Genomic DNA, 16,438 nt, shown 5'->3' with positions numbered 1-16,438 from the left:
GCCCAAGGAAGCCCAGTCAAAGGCAGCCAAGCTGAGAAATAACATTGGTTTCTCCTGATTTACATGGACCCGGCCCCCAGCAGCACTTACACAGCACCTACTGTATAAGCTGGCCAGGGTGGGCAGGAAGGTGGGAAGGGCCAGGCCAGGCCAGGATGGGCAGGTAGGTGGGTAGGGCTAGGCCACCTGCTCTCCTTTCCAAGGCTCACAGGCAGTGACTAGGACCAATCACCGTGGGTCTCTGGCCAAACTCTCTCCCATCCGGAACTTCTGCTTAAGCCGTCCCTGGTCCCTGACACTGAGGACAGGTCCCCCACTGTGATTCCTCCATCTCTGACCACTGCCCACGTGCCTCCGCAGCCTGTTTGCTGCTTCTCACCACCTCAGGACCTTCGCACTTGCTGTCTTCTCCACCCTGACTCCCCATCACCTCCATCTGCTCCTGCTTAAGGAAGCCGCTGCCCCTCGCACCCTCAGGAGACATCACCACCCTCTGTACCCTGTCCTAGGACCAGTATAGCACCGGCCATGGCTGAGTTGACTTCATTTTGTTTGCTTTTGTTTCCCCCGATGGAGACTCAAGCAGGGCAGGGCCTGGGTCTCTCCCCACAGACGTCTGCTGAGGAAAGAGGGCTGCTAAGCGCCCTACTGAGACGAGCATTTCAGCCCTGTTGGTGCACCCCTCTCGGCAGAGTTGAGACAGTGCAGGCCAGTGACGGGGGTGACATGCAGATGGCCTCATAGGGCTGCTGTTGGATGGAGGTGAGGCACCTGCCTGGGCTGGGCGTGGTGTCCTCCCTAGCACATGCTGTGACAGCAGGAACTGGCCAGGGAAGAATATTTGGCTGGGTCTCATAGCGTGTACCAGGGCCTGGAAGACAGAGGCCCGAGTGGCTGGAGCGCAGGCTGAGCTAACCCAGAGCCTTTTGGCCATGAGGCCACTGTGTGGCCTGGAGGCCGGACAAGGTTTCTGAGGCCTTTAAGCCCAAGCGTAGGTGTGTGGTATTTTGGAAATTTGTTATTGATCGAGTGACTGACCAGCCAGGCTCGGCACCCCCACCTGTCTGCTCAGGTGTTGTTTGGTGCCTTCGGCTGCAGCACTTCCGGGCTATCGGTCAGGAAACTTGTTCAGTGCCCAACTAAGACAACGGAACCTAGGGTAGTGGCCCCATCAGGGCAGGAGGGAGCATGGGGTGGACCGGCATGGCAAGGCCCGAGTGACCCAGCCAGCTACCCTTCATCAGAAAGCCACACCCCCAGTGTTCTGTTGAATAGGTACCTCCACTTCATGACAGCCACACGGAAAGCCTCACCCCTCCTATGAGGCTCCCTAGCCTCAGGTCACAGAGCCGGGACAGGAGGCCCCATGTCCAGGCTACTAAACAGGAAGAACATTCCTTCCTACCCCACCCCGAGGAGGCTAAGGCCAACTGGGAAGACATTTTGCTGTGTGACCCTGGACTAGTGCAGCCACCTCTCCCAGCCTGTCTTCTGATTGGCCAAGCGGTGATACACTCAGCAGGTTGGCTTTGGAGGCCTTTAGGATGATGTAGATCAGGCCAGTGGGAAATGACAACTTCCTCCAGGCACACGCACATAGCTGACATAGTTTGACGTCCCAGGCTGCTGGCTGCGCTCTGTGTCCCTCGCCCTCCATTCCCACGGCACTTACGAGACCCTTCGGCTTTGCGCACTGCTGAAGCCAGCAAAGGAGGCGCTGCGGCCCACGGTCCCCACAGCTCCGGCATCCCCAGGGGACAGGAACCTCAACCGCACGGACATGGCTGTCACCTGAGAGGAGAGGACAGGAGAGTCAGCGTGTCTGGACAGTCTGCAACAGCGCCTGGGCATACCGGTCCTGCTTCCACCCATAGCAGGAGTGGGGCCGCAGCAGCATGAGGTGTGGGAGTGGGGGACAGCCTGGGGCAAGCAGCAGTTGTGGGGTTCAAAGCCAGGCCTCTGCCCATCTCAATGCTGAGCCCAGCTCCACTATCTGTCTGCTTTCTCCTCCCTTGCTGTGCCCCCACCTGCAGCACCAGCACTGAGCACCTGCTGTATGCAAGTTCGGTAATGGATACAGAGCCCCAAACAAGATGGTAGCAGCATGGGCAAAGGCTCTGGGTCGCCAGAGAACCCGCTCTAACAGGAAATAGAGCAGGGCTGCAGCTCCTGCTAGAATGGGCCGCAGAACACAGGTCCCAAGAGGGTCAGGTCCTCCTAGGGAGGATTTTGGCATTCCAACTGGGCAGGGGTAACTGGGAGCCACGGGTTGAAGCAGTAGTGACAGAGATGGATGACATCAAGGGCTGCTGTGGCCCTGGGCCCACTGCCTGCCTCAGATCCAGGCTGTAATGAGGCCAGCCCACAGAGCCCTGGCTGGCTTCCCTTTTTTCCAAACCATCTCCAGGATGGAAAAACTGCCCCTGCATCCCTGGGGAGCAGAGCACTTTGAGCCAGCATCCTCTAGTGTGGACAGTCGGAAACTTCCTCATATCTAACCTAAATCTCTGCTGCTTCCGTTTCATACTTTACTCCTCAGCCAGGGCAGTGCCAGGCTAAGGATTCCAGGGACCCTAGTGCCCACACACAGGTTACAAATGTCTCCACCCACGGCTGCACCTTCGTCTGTATCGGAGCCCTGTCCCCCGGAATCTTTCACTTCTACACCTTGATCCATGCTGGGGCCCTGTCCACATCTCCCAGCGTTGGTTTTGCATTTTGTTTAGAGTCTGTCCTGACGGGCTGAGAGACCCATGCTGCACCTCTGTCTGTCTGTGCAGTTCTGCAGCCTGCCCTCTCTGTCTCCTACCCCACAGCACCACCACACAGCATGGTGCTCAGGAGGGCATCTGAAGCACAGAGTAACCTCAGCTTCAGCCAAAGCCTGGTCCTGGGCCTCTGTGGTCACAGCTGTAAAATGGGCTCAGAGGTTTTCCGAGGGACCAAGAACCAGACAGATGTGCTGGGAGTCTTCCATGTACAGGGTGTGTGTGTGCACATGTATATGTGTGTGTGGGGGGGGTGTTAATGACTCACTGAGCAAGGGACTGAGGGGACCATTATTTGCCCTAAAAGTACCAAGAGAACAACCTCTTGCCCTGATGAAGGGGACAGACTGTGTCTGCTGAGTCCTTGCTGTTGCCCAGGGACTGCTGTGTTTCCTGCACACAGATGGGGAAGTTGAGGCAATGTGAGCTATGAAGCCCCGTGATAAATTCAGCAGATAATTTCCTTATTCAGTCCACGTTACCTCCTAAGTAGCAGGAGCAACTGATGGCTCAACTTCACAGATGGGGAAACTGAGGCTCAGAGACACAGCTAGGACCCTCTGTGGACCTGAGTGGGGAAGTGACAAAGCCAGCTTGGAGCCTAGAACTATATATGTCTCACCTTGCAGCAAGTACCACAACAGGGGACACAGCCCCGCACCCCCAACCATAGGAGACCATTCCTACCCCCTCCATTGGCTTGGGACGGCTCAGGGAGGTTCTTGAGTGGCTGGCATTCCCTTCCTGGCTTCAGTCAGCCACCGTGGGAATTATGAACCCTCCAGCTTGGGCTGTCCGTCCTACTGGCGGAGACTCCCCCAAGTCTCCTGCTCACCAAGGTCCCTGCCCTTACCCAGCCCAGGGAGGCTGCTACCTTCTCCCACTGCTGGGCCAGGAAAGAGGAAGCCAGGGAGCTACCCTAGGGTCTCCAAAGCCTTCATTCCGGAATAACAGATGCTGAAAGTGTGGCCTCTGACAGTGACAGCCACTGTCCCCCTGAGGGTTAGGAACGGGAGGCTGGGGCTCCCCACAGGCCAGCACTTGAGACCCTGTGACCCCACTGACCTTGCAAGGAATGAGGCTCTGAGGGACAGCAGTGTAGAGGCCTGTGTCTTACTCTGCAGCGGGCCCCGTAGATTAGCTTCCTGGCCAGCCCCACCCTCTGGCCCAGGCCACCTCTCTAGGGCAGCCTTCTTGGGCATCTCCTGTTCGGGAGTCTCCAGCTCTGGGCTGGGGTCAGACTCCTCTGCCCTCAGAATCCTTGGTTCCTGCAGTTACCACAGATGGACGATGAGACTTGCCCTCCTCTTGGACTCCAGTTCATCACCAGGGAACTGAGACCCCCACGAGAGGCTGAGGCTGCCCCCTAAGACAATGACCAACAGGCAAGGGGGGCAAAGAGCAGACAGAAGGATAGGTGGGACATCTGCCTTTTCGGGCCACACACATCTGTCACCTTGCTCAGCTCAGCCACTTCAGAACTAAAGGAATTCCAGCAATATGAACGAAAGGGCGTGGCTGCGCCCAGGGCACCTTATTGATCTTATTCCCTTTTTAAGCTGGGCTTCGTGTAGCCCAGCTTAAATTGCTATGTAGTTAAGGCTGATCCTCCTGTCTCTACCTGAGGCTACAGGCATGCACACGTACCTGGTTGACGCGGGTACTGAGCCCAGGGCCTCAGGGCCTCAGGGCCTCAGGGATGCTAGGCAATCACTCGACCCACAGAGCCACATCCCCGGTTGCCAATGGCACCTTAACCACAGAGCCACTGTCTGTGGGTGACAGTCCTGGGGCCTGCTGCAGACACACTCTGCGACTTCCACACCCCACAGGCCTCCTAGTACAAAATCTGCTCCCTGCTTGAGGCTGGATCACCTTGGCCCATTATCCCAAAGCACGTGCTGTTATTACCCCCTCTCAAATAAAGAAACTGAGTCTGGGGCAGGGGAGATGGCTCAACAGTTGCTGCTCTTGCGGAGGACCTGGGTTCAATTCCCAGCACTCACACAGCAGCTCACAATCGCCTGCAGCTCCAGTTCCAGGGTATCTGACACTTCTCGCTGACCTCTGAGTACTATGTGCTCCTGTGTGCACATGGCACACATACATGCACATGGCACACATACATGCACTCAGTCACATACACATAAAACAAACAAATCTTTAAAAAGAAAAGAAACCTGGAAAGCTGAGGGATGGATTGCTGTGACTTCCAGGTAGGCCAAAGCTACAGAGTGAGACACTGTCTTAAACAAGAGAAACAGGCTAGGAGAGAGGATGGCTCCTCCCAAGTCACTGACAGGAAACCTCAGAGCTGGGACTCGAACTGGACACCCCCTGTCCTGGGTCTGACACTGGGGCTGAGCTCTGCTCACCTCCCCAGGTGAACTGATGAGCCCTCCACCCACGAACCAGCAATGGAAGAGAGGGAAGAGCCAGGACGGAGGCAGCGTTGGGAAAGGCCCTGGCCACCCAGCAGCTGAGCTGTGAGGCCGGCAGCTCCCCCTCCTGGCCAGTAAGGCTAGTTCCCAATCTCCCCAGGGGATTGAGAATTGAGACTGAGAGAGAACTGAAGCTGGGGTCCCTGGACTAACACGGTCTAGTCAGGATTTCCCGAGCAGCTGCTGACAAGCCCCAAGGGACTGTTCCAGCGTCGCTGATGCTTGCATCGGGCGCCGCACACAGAGGCCCCAACAACGGAAAGCAAGGTGGGTAGCTGGGGTGCTTGGAGAGACCCGTTGGCTCATTCAGCCACCTCTGTTGTGGCTAGCGTTAACCCTAAAGCTGCTGGTTGAGAACAGGCCTAGGGATCCCCTGGGAGGCCCTGATTTTGCAGAGAGCTCCTCGGGTGGAGTCAGCTGTCTGCCGGAGGCAAGGTGAGCAGTCAAGACTCACCGGACCCTCAGGTGGGGGAGCAGACACAGCAGTCCCAGTTCCCAAACCTTTGGTGGCAGCCAGGGCAGCGAGCGTCTTCTCTTTCCTTCCCCCTGCTGCCTGGATCTGGCTGGTACCCAGTGGTGCTGGGACCCCACAGACCAGTTGAAGGTGGCTTCTTGTGGACCTGCTTTCCCGACTCTGAGGACCCTGGGGACAGTCCTGGGCCTCTGCCCCCAGGTGCAGCCAAAGGAAGCAGAACTCCATCTGGCCACACTTGTCCTGTGTCACCACCCACCAGAAACCTGCAATTTCACCTCATTTAGAGGTAAAGTGGCTAAATTTAGCATGGCGGGCTTGCGGGGCTGGGCGGCTCTAACGTCTGAGTCCCTCACTTATGGTTGTTTTTTCTCTCCTAAGTGATGGCCAGGGCTTGGATTGCCTTTGGGGGTTTCAGAAATAGCTCCCTTGGTATGGCCTGAGAGGAACTGGTAAATCAGACCCGGATGAGAATGAGCCTAAACAGGAGGGGCGGATGACCCAGAAGAACGCCTGGAACCAGACTGTCTGACCCAGAGGGCGCCCAAGGGAGCCAACCTCTCATTTTACCGAACACTCACACGATTTGCCTGGAAGAGCAAATAGAACTGAGCTCCTCCCCAGCTGAGCGGATCCACGGCTCCACCAAAGCCCTGCACTGGGGCTGCCCCAGGGCCTCTGCACTGCCAGCTCCTGTGCCCCCCGGATCTTTTCTTGAAGCCTCCTCTAAGCCTTCAGGTCTCATGGCTGAGGTCACTTCTTGCCAGAGGCCATCCTTGAGCAAGTCCTGGCTGAAGAAGCCTCATCCCACATTTTGCCAACGTCCTCCCGTGGACTTGTTGCAGGCCAAGGCTCATTATATATTTCACAAGAATTTCTGCTCCCAGACTGGACCATTTCTGTCCCATGCACACCTCCGCACATGCCTCCTAGTGACTGAATAGATATGTCTGAGATCTTTCCTTCCGTCTGCTTGTTCAGTGAGCATGTACTGAGTACCCACTGTAGGCAGACCTTGGGCATATAGTTGTCACTAGGCCACTAGGCTTGCCAATTCTACTAGACTAAGCATCAGGAATCCTCCTGCCCCTTCCTTCCCAGAGCGGGGGGTTGCAGCCGCATCCTGCCACACTTGGCTTCTGGGAGGGGGAAGTCAAAAATCCCAGAAAGAAAACCAGTTTCATTGAGTTTTGGGGTGGCAGTAGTTTGGTTTGGTTTTTTGAGAAAGAGTTTTTCTGTGTAGTGCTGGCTGTCCTGGACTTGCTCTGTAGATCAACTGCATTAAAACTCAAAAAAAAAAAAAAAAAAAACCGGACTGCCTCTGCCTCCTACATGCTGGGATTAAAGGCATGTGCCACCACTGCCTGGCTCATCGGGTTTTTGATCCAGGGTCTTGCTAAGCAGTTCTGTCTGGCCTCTAACTTGCCATCCTGCTGCCTCAGGTCCTTGAGCACTGAAGTGCCAAGCGTATGCCTCCCCCCCCCCAGGGTGCTGAATTATTTTAAGGGAAGCTCTGTTTAGAGCAGATGGTCTGTGAGTGTTTATGTCTAACAGGTGCTAAACACAGGCCTCAGCGAGAGCTCAGCACAGAGCTCCTGTCCCAGCTTTGCCCCAGCTTTGCCCCAGCTTTGCCCCAGCTTTGCCCCAGCTTTGCCCCAGCTTTGCCCCAGCCTTGCCCCAGCCTTGCCCCAGCCTTGCCCCTGGATGAGCTGCCCTCCAGGATGGGCAGCCATGGGAGGAAAGACCAGGGATTCCAGGATGGGCAGCCATGGGAGGAAAGACCAGGGATTCCAGGATGGGCAGCCATGGGAGGAAAGACCAGGGATTCCTCTGCCCACCACAGTCCACAGCCCTGTCACCTTCCAGCCCTGCTCAGCCTGTGCCCGACCCTTGACTTGAAAAACTCAGGGACTCGCTAAGGGCCTGTACTGGGGTAGACAGGTGGAGGCGGGTCCCCTTGGTGGCTCCCACAGCCCACCTCAGAGAGTATGAGCACAGCCTTTCATGGCTGAACCTGTGAAAGAGGGAACGGCCAGGGAAGTGTGGACCTCAAAGGCCCAGTGCCCTGGCAAAGCCTGCGTGTCTCCCCCGCAACTCCGCAGCCAGGAGTGTCTGCCTCTCCCAGCCCACTCTAGCCACCCCTGTCACCCCGGGGGCAACCGAGGAGACTTTAGACACCCCTACACCTGAGAGTATAGATCGGTGGCAGAGTGCTTGAGGAGCATACGGAAGGCCCTGGATTCCAGTCCCTGTGCCACAAAAAAAGAGCAAGATAAAGTAACAGAAAAGAAAAGAAAATAACAGAAAATCCACCAGGCTTGCTATACCCAATGTGGGCAAGAGGCCTCCAGGGACTCTCAACAGGAAATCACTGCAGCTCCCCAAGTGAGGGTCCTCATTCTGTGATGGAGCACAGCTGTGTGGTGTTTGTAAATCCTGTCATTGTTGGACAAGCAGTTTCCAGCGGGGCCTTGCCCAAGCCAGCAATCCCAGGCACTACCTCTAGGGTGCGCAGTGGAGCAGCAGAGAAAAACTGGCTTTTCATGCCCGGCCACCCTTTACACACACAGTCATTTTACATGTTATGAGTGTTTTGCAGTTTTTTTCCTATGTACCATGCATGGCTGCTGTCCACAGAGGTCAGAAGAAGACATGAGATCCCTTGTACCTGAAGTCACGGATGGTTGTGAGCTGCCATGTGGATGCTGGAAATTGAACCTAGATCCTCCCAAAGAGTAGCCGGAGCTCTTAAGTGCCGAGCCAACTCGCCAGGCTCACCCTGACCCCTGTTATTTTATTTTCTCGTTGTTTTGAGTTTTTTGAGATGGGGTTTCTCATCTATAGGGAGTTTGGCTGTCCTGGAACGTGCTATGCAGACCAGCCTGGCCTCCAGCTCACAGAGATCCGCCTGCCTCTGCCTCAGGAGTGCTGAGATCCCAGGCCTGTGCCACCGCACCCGGCTCCATCCCTTATGCTTTAAGTGTTGGGGCACAAACAGGAGCACAAAAGTGATTAAAAAATAAACCCAAAGAGGGCTGGGGCGTAGCTCAGGATGCCGCCCCCATCTGCAAGGTCGTCCTGGGTTCCATCCCCAGTATCAAAACAACAAACAAAACCCATGACCATGGCCAGGCAAGACAGCTCAGGGAGTAAAGGTGTTTGCTGCCCAGGGCTAGCAACCTGAGCTTCATCCCGGAACCCACGGAAAGGGGGAAGAAGAGGACTGACCCCACAAAGTCGTCCTCTGACCTCCACACACACCATGCATGCATGCTACCCCTGAGATAACAACTGAAAGAACATTAAACCCTAGACCTGCGGGTTATCTCAGTGCACACGACACGCAGCTACATTTGGGTAAGCAAAACAAGACACTGCTTTTCCAGAAATTCCTAAGGGACATTTTTGACACTAAGCATGTGATATTTTATATCTGTTTGTTTTCTAAAAAAATAAAATACAATTTTCTAGTTTTTTTTCCATGCAAATAAACAAGCTATTACCCTTGGTTTAGTCAAGGCATGAGGTAAGACAAGATGGGTAGGCACAGGTGCTCATGACAGGGGGATATTAATTCATTTAATATATATGTGTATGTGTGTGTGTGTGTGAGAGAGAGAGAGAGAGAGCGAGAGAGAGCAGTGGTTTTATTGCCAAGTATATTGATTAGGTATTTCTTTTTTCTTTTTAAGACAAGGTATCTCTACAAAGCCCTAGCTATCCTGAAACTCACTATGTAGACCCATATGAACTCAAACTCACAGAGATCCAACCTCTGCCTTCCAAGTGTTGGGATCAAAGGCTTGTGCCACACTGCCCAGCCTCTGATTGGGTATTTATTTTTATAAGAATTTTGCAAACTGGGCACAGTGACACACACCTATAATCCCAGCACTTGGGGAGGCAGAGGCAGGCGGATCTCTGTGAGTTTGAGGCCAGCCTGGTTTACAAAAGGAGTCAAGGATAGCCAAGGCTACACAGAGAAACCTTGTCTCAAAAAACCAAACCATAACAAGAATTTTACAAGCCCATGTGGTGACGCGTGCCTGCCTATAACCCTATACTCGAGAGGCAGAGGCAGGCAGGGACTTCCGGGCCACACTCAGCCACACAGCAAAACCTGAGATCAAAAGGTCAGTGCTCACCCTCCTATGCCCCTTTCTACTTCTAAAAGACAAGTCGCCAGGCCTGGGGAGACGGCTCCGTGCAAGCGTGAAGACTGAGCTTGGGTCCCCAGAACCCACGTGAATATGGTTAGAGCAGCTGCTGCATCCCAGTGCTCCTACAGTCAGATGGATTGCTGAGGCAGGAGACGCCCTGGCAGTTTGGAGACCAAGGGTGCACACAGTGAGAAAGAGCAAAGAGCCTGTCTCTAACAAGCCAGTGAGGACTATCACACATGGGGTGTCTTCTGACCTCTACCCGTGGGCTGTGGCACGCGCATGCCTGCACTCATGTGAACGCACGCACACACCAGCTCCTGTCACAGTGAGGCGAAGATTGACACAAGACAACCATTTCTGGACACTGTGAGGCCAGCAGGACTCAGCCTGTGGGTACTAGTCCCAAACAGCCTGATGGTGCCATCTGAGTGAGTTTGTGCTGGAGGCTCAGGTGGACAAGAACCTCAGTAGCGAGGCACAGGGCCTGACAGTTCCAGCCTGTCCTCACTGTCCCGCCCCAGCCATCACCTGGCTGTCCATCCCCAGTGCTCTACTTTTCCATGCTCCAGGGCCCAGGGCCCCGTAGCCAGCCTGTTGTTTGCTGACCAAGGCTGTTCACAGGAAGTGGCCAAGGGCTCAAGCAGACAGAGATGAGCCATCTGGTCCCTCCACAGTAAACAACTCCCAAGAACTGAGCCAGCCTGCTCTGGTTTTCCTGTCCAGTGAGATGTTTCTTTCTTGTCCTGGAGGAGAGAGGCTGGCCTAGAACCTGGGTCCCAGCCCAAGAGCAGCCCTGGCCTAGAGCAATCTGCACAGGGAAGTGGGAACAGATGTGCCTTCCATCTCTCTTCTCATTTTCCTTCCTCAGAGACTATACCGGATGGTCAATTCACCTTCCCAATAGCGTCATTTCCTCCCAAAGAGACAGAATATTTTCTAGACTCAGCGTTCTCTGTGTATGGGGGTAGATGTTGTTTTCGGGGTGCAGGAGACGGAACTGAGAACCTCACATCTTCAGGGCAAGCACTCCAGCTCTTAGAACTCAAACCTCTATTTCCAACAAAGGAGACACCTATTGGTCACCCCCAATATTGCATCCTTGCTCCACCAACAGGGGGAAGAAAAACCCCAGCAAAAACCGCCTACCCAAAGGAGGGTGTGGCTCTGTTCCCACACCCGGAGTGAGGTCAGTGGGGTCCCAAGCACAGGACAGATGTGTGCGGCTGAACAGTTTGGGCTGAAACCATAATCCTGGAATTTCCAAAGTATTACAGAACATTCTAGGCTGACTCTAGAGCGTGGCGCAGGAGCTGTGTATCAATTAGCCCCCTGTTTGCCAAACATTCCTGCCTGGGTCTCCCAGGAGATGACTGGGTTGAGAATGCGTGGTGGCTGAGTGGAAATCAACAGAGGAAGGAGGTTTGCTCACACAGGGGGTAGATTCCTCCAGGAGGGAGAGTACTGCAGTGTGTGGTCAAAGGGCACGCTTCGGTTCTCCCTTCCACTGTGCTTGAGACAGGGTCTCATGGCTGCCCTGGACTAGCTCACACAGGAGCGCTGAGAGGATGGTGTCCACTCCTGTATCTGGCTTCACTGGAGTCCGAGGCTGGCAGCGAGGGTCTTCACGCTTGTATGACAAGTGCCTAACCTTACGGCACCATCTGCTCAGCCCTGTCACTAAACTCTGAGTTTCTGCGAAAAGGAGAAAATGACATCTGGGACAAACTGGAAGTTGAGGCTCTCTGTAAACAGCGGAGGGGGTTACAGCAAAACCTTTTCCGTGGGCTCCCGGCTGACGCACGCACTCCCTGCAGCCCTGTGCCAGCAAAGCTTCCAGAGGAGCAAAGAACTAGACCACTGCCTGCAAGGGGGGGAGCGGGAGGCAGCAGTTTGAGGATAGCTGAGAGGTGTTTGTTTTGTTCTGTTTGGGGTTTATCTCACTATGACATCATGGCTCGTCTGGATGTGTAAACCAGGCTGTGTATCCATATACAAGCTTCTACACGCATAATAACGATAAAATTATAATAAATGAAGCTTCGGGCGTGCGAGCTCACTCCTATGACCCCAACATTTGGCAGGCTGAGGTGTGAGGAGTCTCATGAGTTTGGGGCCAGCCTGGGCTATAGAGTGAGACTTTGTCTCAAACAATAACACATTAACAAGTCAAACTGAGTCTGGGAGCCTAGCCTATAGCCAAGCTAATCCGGAGGCTGAGGCAGGAGGATCCTAAGTTTAACAGTTTGGTAAACACAGGAAGACCCTGTCCCCGATAAAGTTTAAAGCCTGGGTGGCTGTGAGTATCCATGTCTTTTTTTTTTTTTTTTTTAAAGATGTATTTATTATTTATGCAATAAATAATAAATTTATTTATTTAATTTTATTTAATTTAAGCATGGACTTCCTGCTTGTGTGCCTGCACGCCAGAAGGGGGCACCAGATCTCACTATAGATGGTTGTGAGCCACCATGTGGGTGCTGGGAATTGAACTCAGGACCTTTGGAAGAGCAGCCAGTGCTCTTAACCCTCTGAGCCATCTTTCTACCTGAGTAGCCATATCTTAGTGGCAAAATGCTTATCTATCATGCATAGACCTGGGACTTAATAACTTAGTAGTAACTGAGCCTGTACTCCTGTACGCACCTATAAAATAGAATCAGGAGTTCAAGGCCAACCTGAGCTACATAGTGAGATCGAGGCTAGCCTGAGCTACATGAGACCTGTCTCAAAACAAACAACACAGACCCCAATTAAAAGGGAAGAAAGAAAGAAAAGAAAAGGATAAAGGAATAGAGAGAATGTGTTTCAGCTCATTAGCTATGACAACATGGGACGGGGAGAGTTGGGAGGGAGCGAGGCTGCTGCATGCTCTTGGCCCTGGCATGTGGTACATGCAGATGTGGGCTCACTGAGCTGTTCCAATGGTCCCCTCTGGCAAGCATGGACCCTTGCGTGGACCAGTACCCAATCCAAAGCCCACACCCTGTCTCACCCTTCCCACCACTCGCTGTTCTGATCCGGTGCCCTGGACTTTATTGCTTTTCCTGCCTAAGGCTGTGGATCTGCTTGGCCCCGCTGGTAGTTCCTGCAAATGCTGAGCTGAGCTGGAGTCTGGCCACCTCACAGGCGATCTTCCAGAGATGAATCCCCTTGAGCCTCAGCTGGCCAGAGGCAGATCCTTCCCTTCCAGGGAGAGCCATGAGGGCCAGGCTTCTAGTGGGAGGCAGGGCTGCCGTGGGTGCCAAGAGCCCCGGCCAGGGGCCTGCAGATCTGGACCCCAGTGGCTCACTCCAGCTGCCTGTCAGAGCCATGCTGCTAGAAGGTGAAGTGGGGATAGAAACACAGCAGCATTGCCCCTCACCATGGGCCCCTGGCACAGTCGCAGCCTCCCAAGGCTGGCTCGTCCCAGGCTGGATGGCTCCTGAGCTAAGGAGGCTTTCCCAGCCATGGAGGAAAGTCATGGACCTGCCCCCAACATAGTGGGGTCTGTGTGGGAAAGGGTGACATTTGGGCCCATGTGCGCATCAAGCAGTAGAAAGACAATGAAAGAATCCTTCCGAGGAGCCAGTGCAGTGGTGCACGCGTGTAGTCCCGGCACTCAGGAGGCTAAAACAGGAGGATTGATGTGAATTTGAAGCCGGCCAAGGGCTACCTGGTGTCTTGGGTGGGGGACAAGGTGAGGCCTTAGAGAGGTTGGCTTAGTGGGTTAAGTACTCGTGAAGACTTGAGTTTGATCCCCAGAACCCATGTTTTAAAAAAAAGTCAGGCAGTGTGTGCTTATGATCCAGAGGCTAGAGGGAAACCAGCTCACTGGAGCTGTGGCCACCCAGCCTAGTCTAACCAGTGAATTCCAGGCAAAAAGACACATTGTCTCAAATAAATAAATAAGTAAATAAATATGTATATATCAATAAATATGCACACACATGTACACACACACACACACACACACTCCAAAACCAGGCTCATGCCTGCAATCACAGCACTTTGGAAGAGGATGCAAGAGGATCAGGTCACCTTCAGCCACAGAAAGAGTCCCCAGCTAGGCAGAGCACATACACACACTCAGCCAAAACCCTCGTACACATAAAACCAAAATCAAGTATTTAAGAAAAAGAGGACAAGGAAAAGACATCTGCAACCTATGGGAAAGGAAAGCAAGAGAAAAAGTTTCAAGTTGTCATCTTACGCACCGTGGGTGGGTATCGGCCTGGGTCCTGGGCTGGGGAGCTGTGCAAGACAAGCAGTTCCCCTGACGAATAAACAAACAAGCCGGGCGCAGTGGCGCACGACTGTAATCCCAGCACTCGGGGAGGCAGAGGCAGGCAGACTGCTGTGGGTTCGAGGCCAGCCTGGTCTACAAAGCCCACAGAGTGTGTACAAAGGCTACGCAGAGAAACCCTGTCTCGAAAAGCCAAACAAATAAACAAGCAAGCAAACCAAGGTTGGAGTCATCTCTCTGAGCCTCCCATTGGGGAGACTCCAGCCCCAATCACCTCCAAAGAGCTCTGTCCCAGCATCATCATGCTGAGGGGTGCTGAGTACATGGACTTCCGGGCGTCAGTACATGACCTGGAACCTGAGGGTGGCACAGACACTCAGATGGCACCAGGTCCCTGCAGCATCAGGTGTAGAGTGCTGGGCTCAGAGGTCCTCCACACTGCCCAGCTTGCATCTCCATTTTTAAAAACAAAGGTGCCCCTCCCCCTGAGAGATCTTTTCAATTTTCCGACATATTATTTTATACCCTCCGACTTTGTTCCTCTGACTTTAACTTTTTACCTGGCACCTCTGACCTTACGCCCCCTGACCTTGGCCCCTGTCTCAGTGCGTGCTGCTTCTCCGTAATGAACTACGTGACCCTCTTCCCACTCCACACTTTTTGTTTTTCTTTGAGATGGGGTCTCACCCTGTAGATCTAGCCTGGCCTCAAACTCTCAGTGATCCTCCTGCCTCAGTGTCCTGAATACCAAGATTCCTATCGTGCCCCACTCTGCCCAGCCCCGAGCGTCCCCCTGGCAATTCAAACTTGCCAGAAGTGAGCCATTGGTATCCTCGTCCTGTCAGAGAGTGATGGCGGGGGTGGGGGTGAATGGCTCCCCTTTCAGCTACCCTTATAGGGGACACAGGCTGCACCCCTCCCTTTCACCCCTGAGCCGGGCTAAGCAACCAGCAGCCTACCTGAGGGAACCCCGATTGTCACTCACAAGGCACCCTCAACAAATGTCCTGGGTCTAGCACTGCGTGTGTCACAGGCCGCACTGCTCTTTACGTCAACTTGTTCTCCCAAGTTAAGTGTGTCCCGGAAGGCCCGCATGTCACTGCTGAGTCAGCATCTTCCCGCTGACATCCTACAGATCACAGAAGCTCTCACGACGAGTATGTGTCCAGGACACACCCAGCCACCAGAGCCTCTGCGGTGTCAGAGAGAGCTGAGCATCTGAAGCCACAGGGACCACAAAGGGACTTTCAAACCCACACAATCAGGCCCCAAAGATCCTTGGGAGAGGGACTCAGGAGATGGTGCATCACGGATAATTAACACCCTCCCATCTCTCTACCACTTTCTCATGTCACTTCCCTGTCCCTTATCTAAAAGTGTCACCACCCTGTCCCAGCTGTCGGTCCCTAATATTTTTTGGTGACTGTTTTGTTTTATGTGACAGAGGTCTTGCTATGTGGCCATGGCTGGCCTTGAACTCAGGCAGTGCGGGAGGGGAGAACCACACCATCGGCACAGCTCATCGGGGTTGGCAGTTTTACCCACCGAGTCACCTCAGCAGCCCGAGCCTCAGATTTAAATAGCAGAGGTGGGTTTGAGGTGTGGCTCGGTGGGTAGGAGGCTTGTCTAACAGGCACAAAGCCCTGGATATTGTCTCCTGCATTGCATTCAAGGTGTGGTGCTTCACACCTGTGATCCTAGCCTTCAGGAGGTGGAGACAGGAGGGTTAGGCTTTCAGGGTCATCCTGGGCAACGCAGCAAGTCGGAGGCTAGCCTGGACCACAGTGAGGCCCCATCTATCTAGAAAAGAAAAAAAGTCAGTTCGGGTTTGCCAGGAAAAGATAGTCAAGGCCCGAGAAAAGGTGGGGCGCTTCTGGGGCTTAGAAATCATTCCTTAGGAGCAACCGCTGCCCCACTCGGAGCCCCCGAAACACGGGGGAGAGTGAGAAAGCGAGGGAGCAATACGCTGTGGTCGCTTTAAGTACACTTTAAGTACATCAAGATGGGCACGCTGACGCCAGCTGCTGGGAGCAAGTCTGGAAGGAGTCGGGGCTGTTAAACTCGCAGACCACTCTCTTCTCACAGGAAAAATATTTATTTCACCGAGCCCTGCTTTTGGAAAGCTGAGGCTGGAACAGCGCACATCGATTTAGCAGAGTTTTGGCTACGGCTGGGTTTTGTCTGCCTCCGGTCTCTGTCTGTGTGGGCTGTGTGTGTGTGTGTGTGTGTGTGTGTGTGTTCATGCACAGCATACTCTCCCACTAGTAAGCAATCAGCTAGAGGATAGCCAGAGCAGGGAGCACGCTGCTCCCTGGGAGCCAGAGAACAAGAGCTGGGAACTGAGCTGGCCTCAGATGCCTGGAGACAAGCAT

The 16,438-nt window shown here is 53.9% G+C and overlaps 1 protein-coding gene and 1 long non-coding RNA gene across 4 annotated transcripts in view; one reads left to right on the top strand and one right to left on the bottom strand.

Moving 5' to 3' along the window:
- Positions 1-16,438, bottom strand: part of Ripor3 (RIPOR family member 3) — a 64,773-nt gene that overhangs the window by 25,619 nt on the left and 22,716 nt on the right. For 2 of the 3 annotated variants that reach the window (XM_021637610.2, XM_060382796.1), the window contains exon 2: positions 1,673-1,791. In XM_021637610.2, coding sequence (XP_021493285.1) covers positions 1,673-1,782 — 110 coding nt within the window. In that variant the 5' untranslated portion in view covers positions 1,783-1,791. Of the gene's footprint in view, positions 1-1,672; positions 1,792-3,250; positions 3,337-16,438 lie in introns of all 3 variants that reach the window. The other variant, XM_060382795.1, reaches the window with a different exon arrangement.
- On the top strand, positions 5,321-6,641 carry LOC132653522 (uncharacterized). Its single transcript, XR_009591253.1, has 3 exons — positions 5,321-5,476; positions 5,784-5,970; positions 6,063-6,641. It is a non-coding gene; the product is annotated as an uncharacterized LOC132653522 (long non-coding RNA).

The sequence above is a fragment of the Meriones unguiculatus genome, chromosome 4 (assembly GCF_030254825.1).
Source record: "Meriones unguiculatus strain TT.TT164.6M chromosome 4, Bangor_MerUng_6.1, whole genome shotgun sequence".
NCBI classification, from domain to species: domain Eukaryota; kingdom Metazoa; phylum Chordata; class Mammalia; order Rodentia; family Muridae; genus Meriones; species Meriones unguiculatus.
Note: the sequence above shows the minus strand (reverse complement) of the source record. Positions and strands in the feature narration are given on the sequence as shown.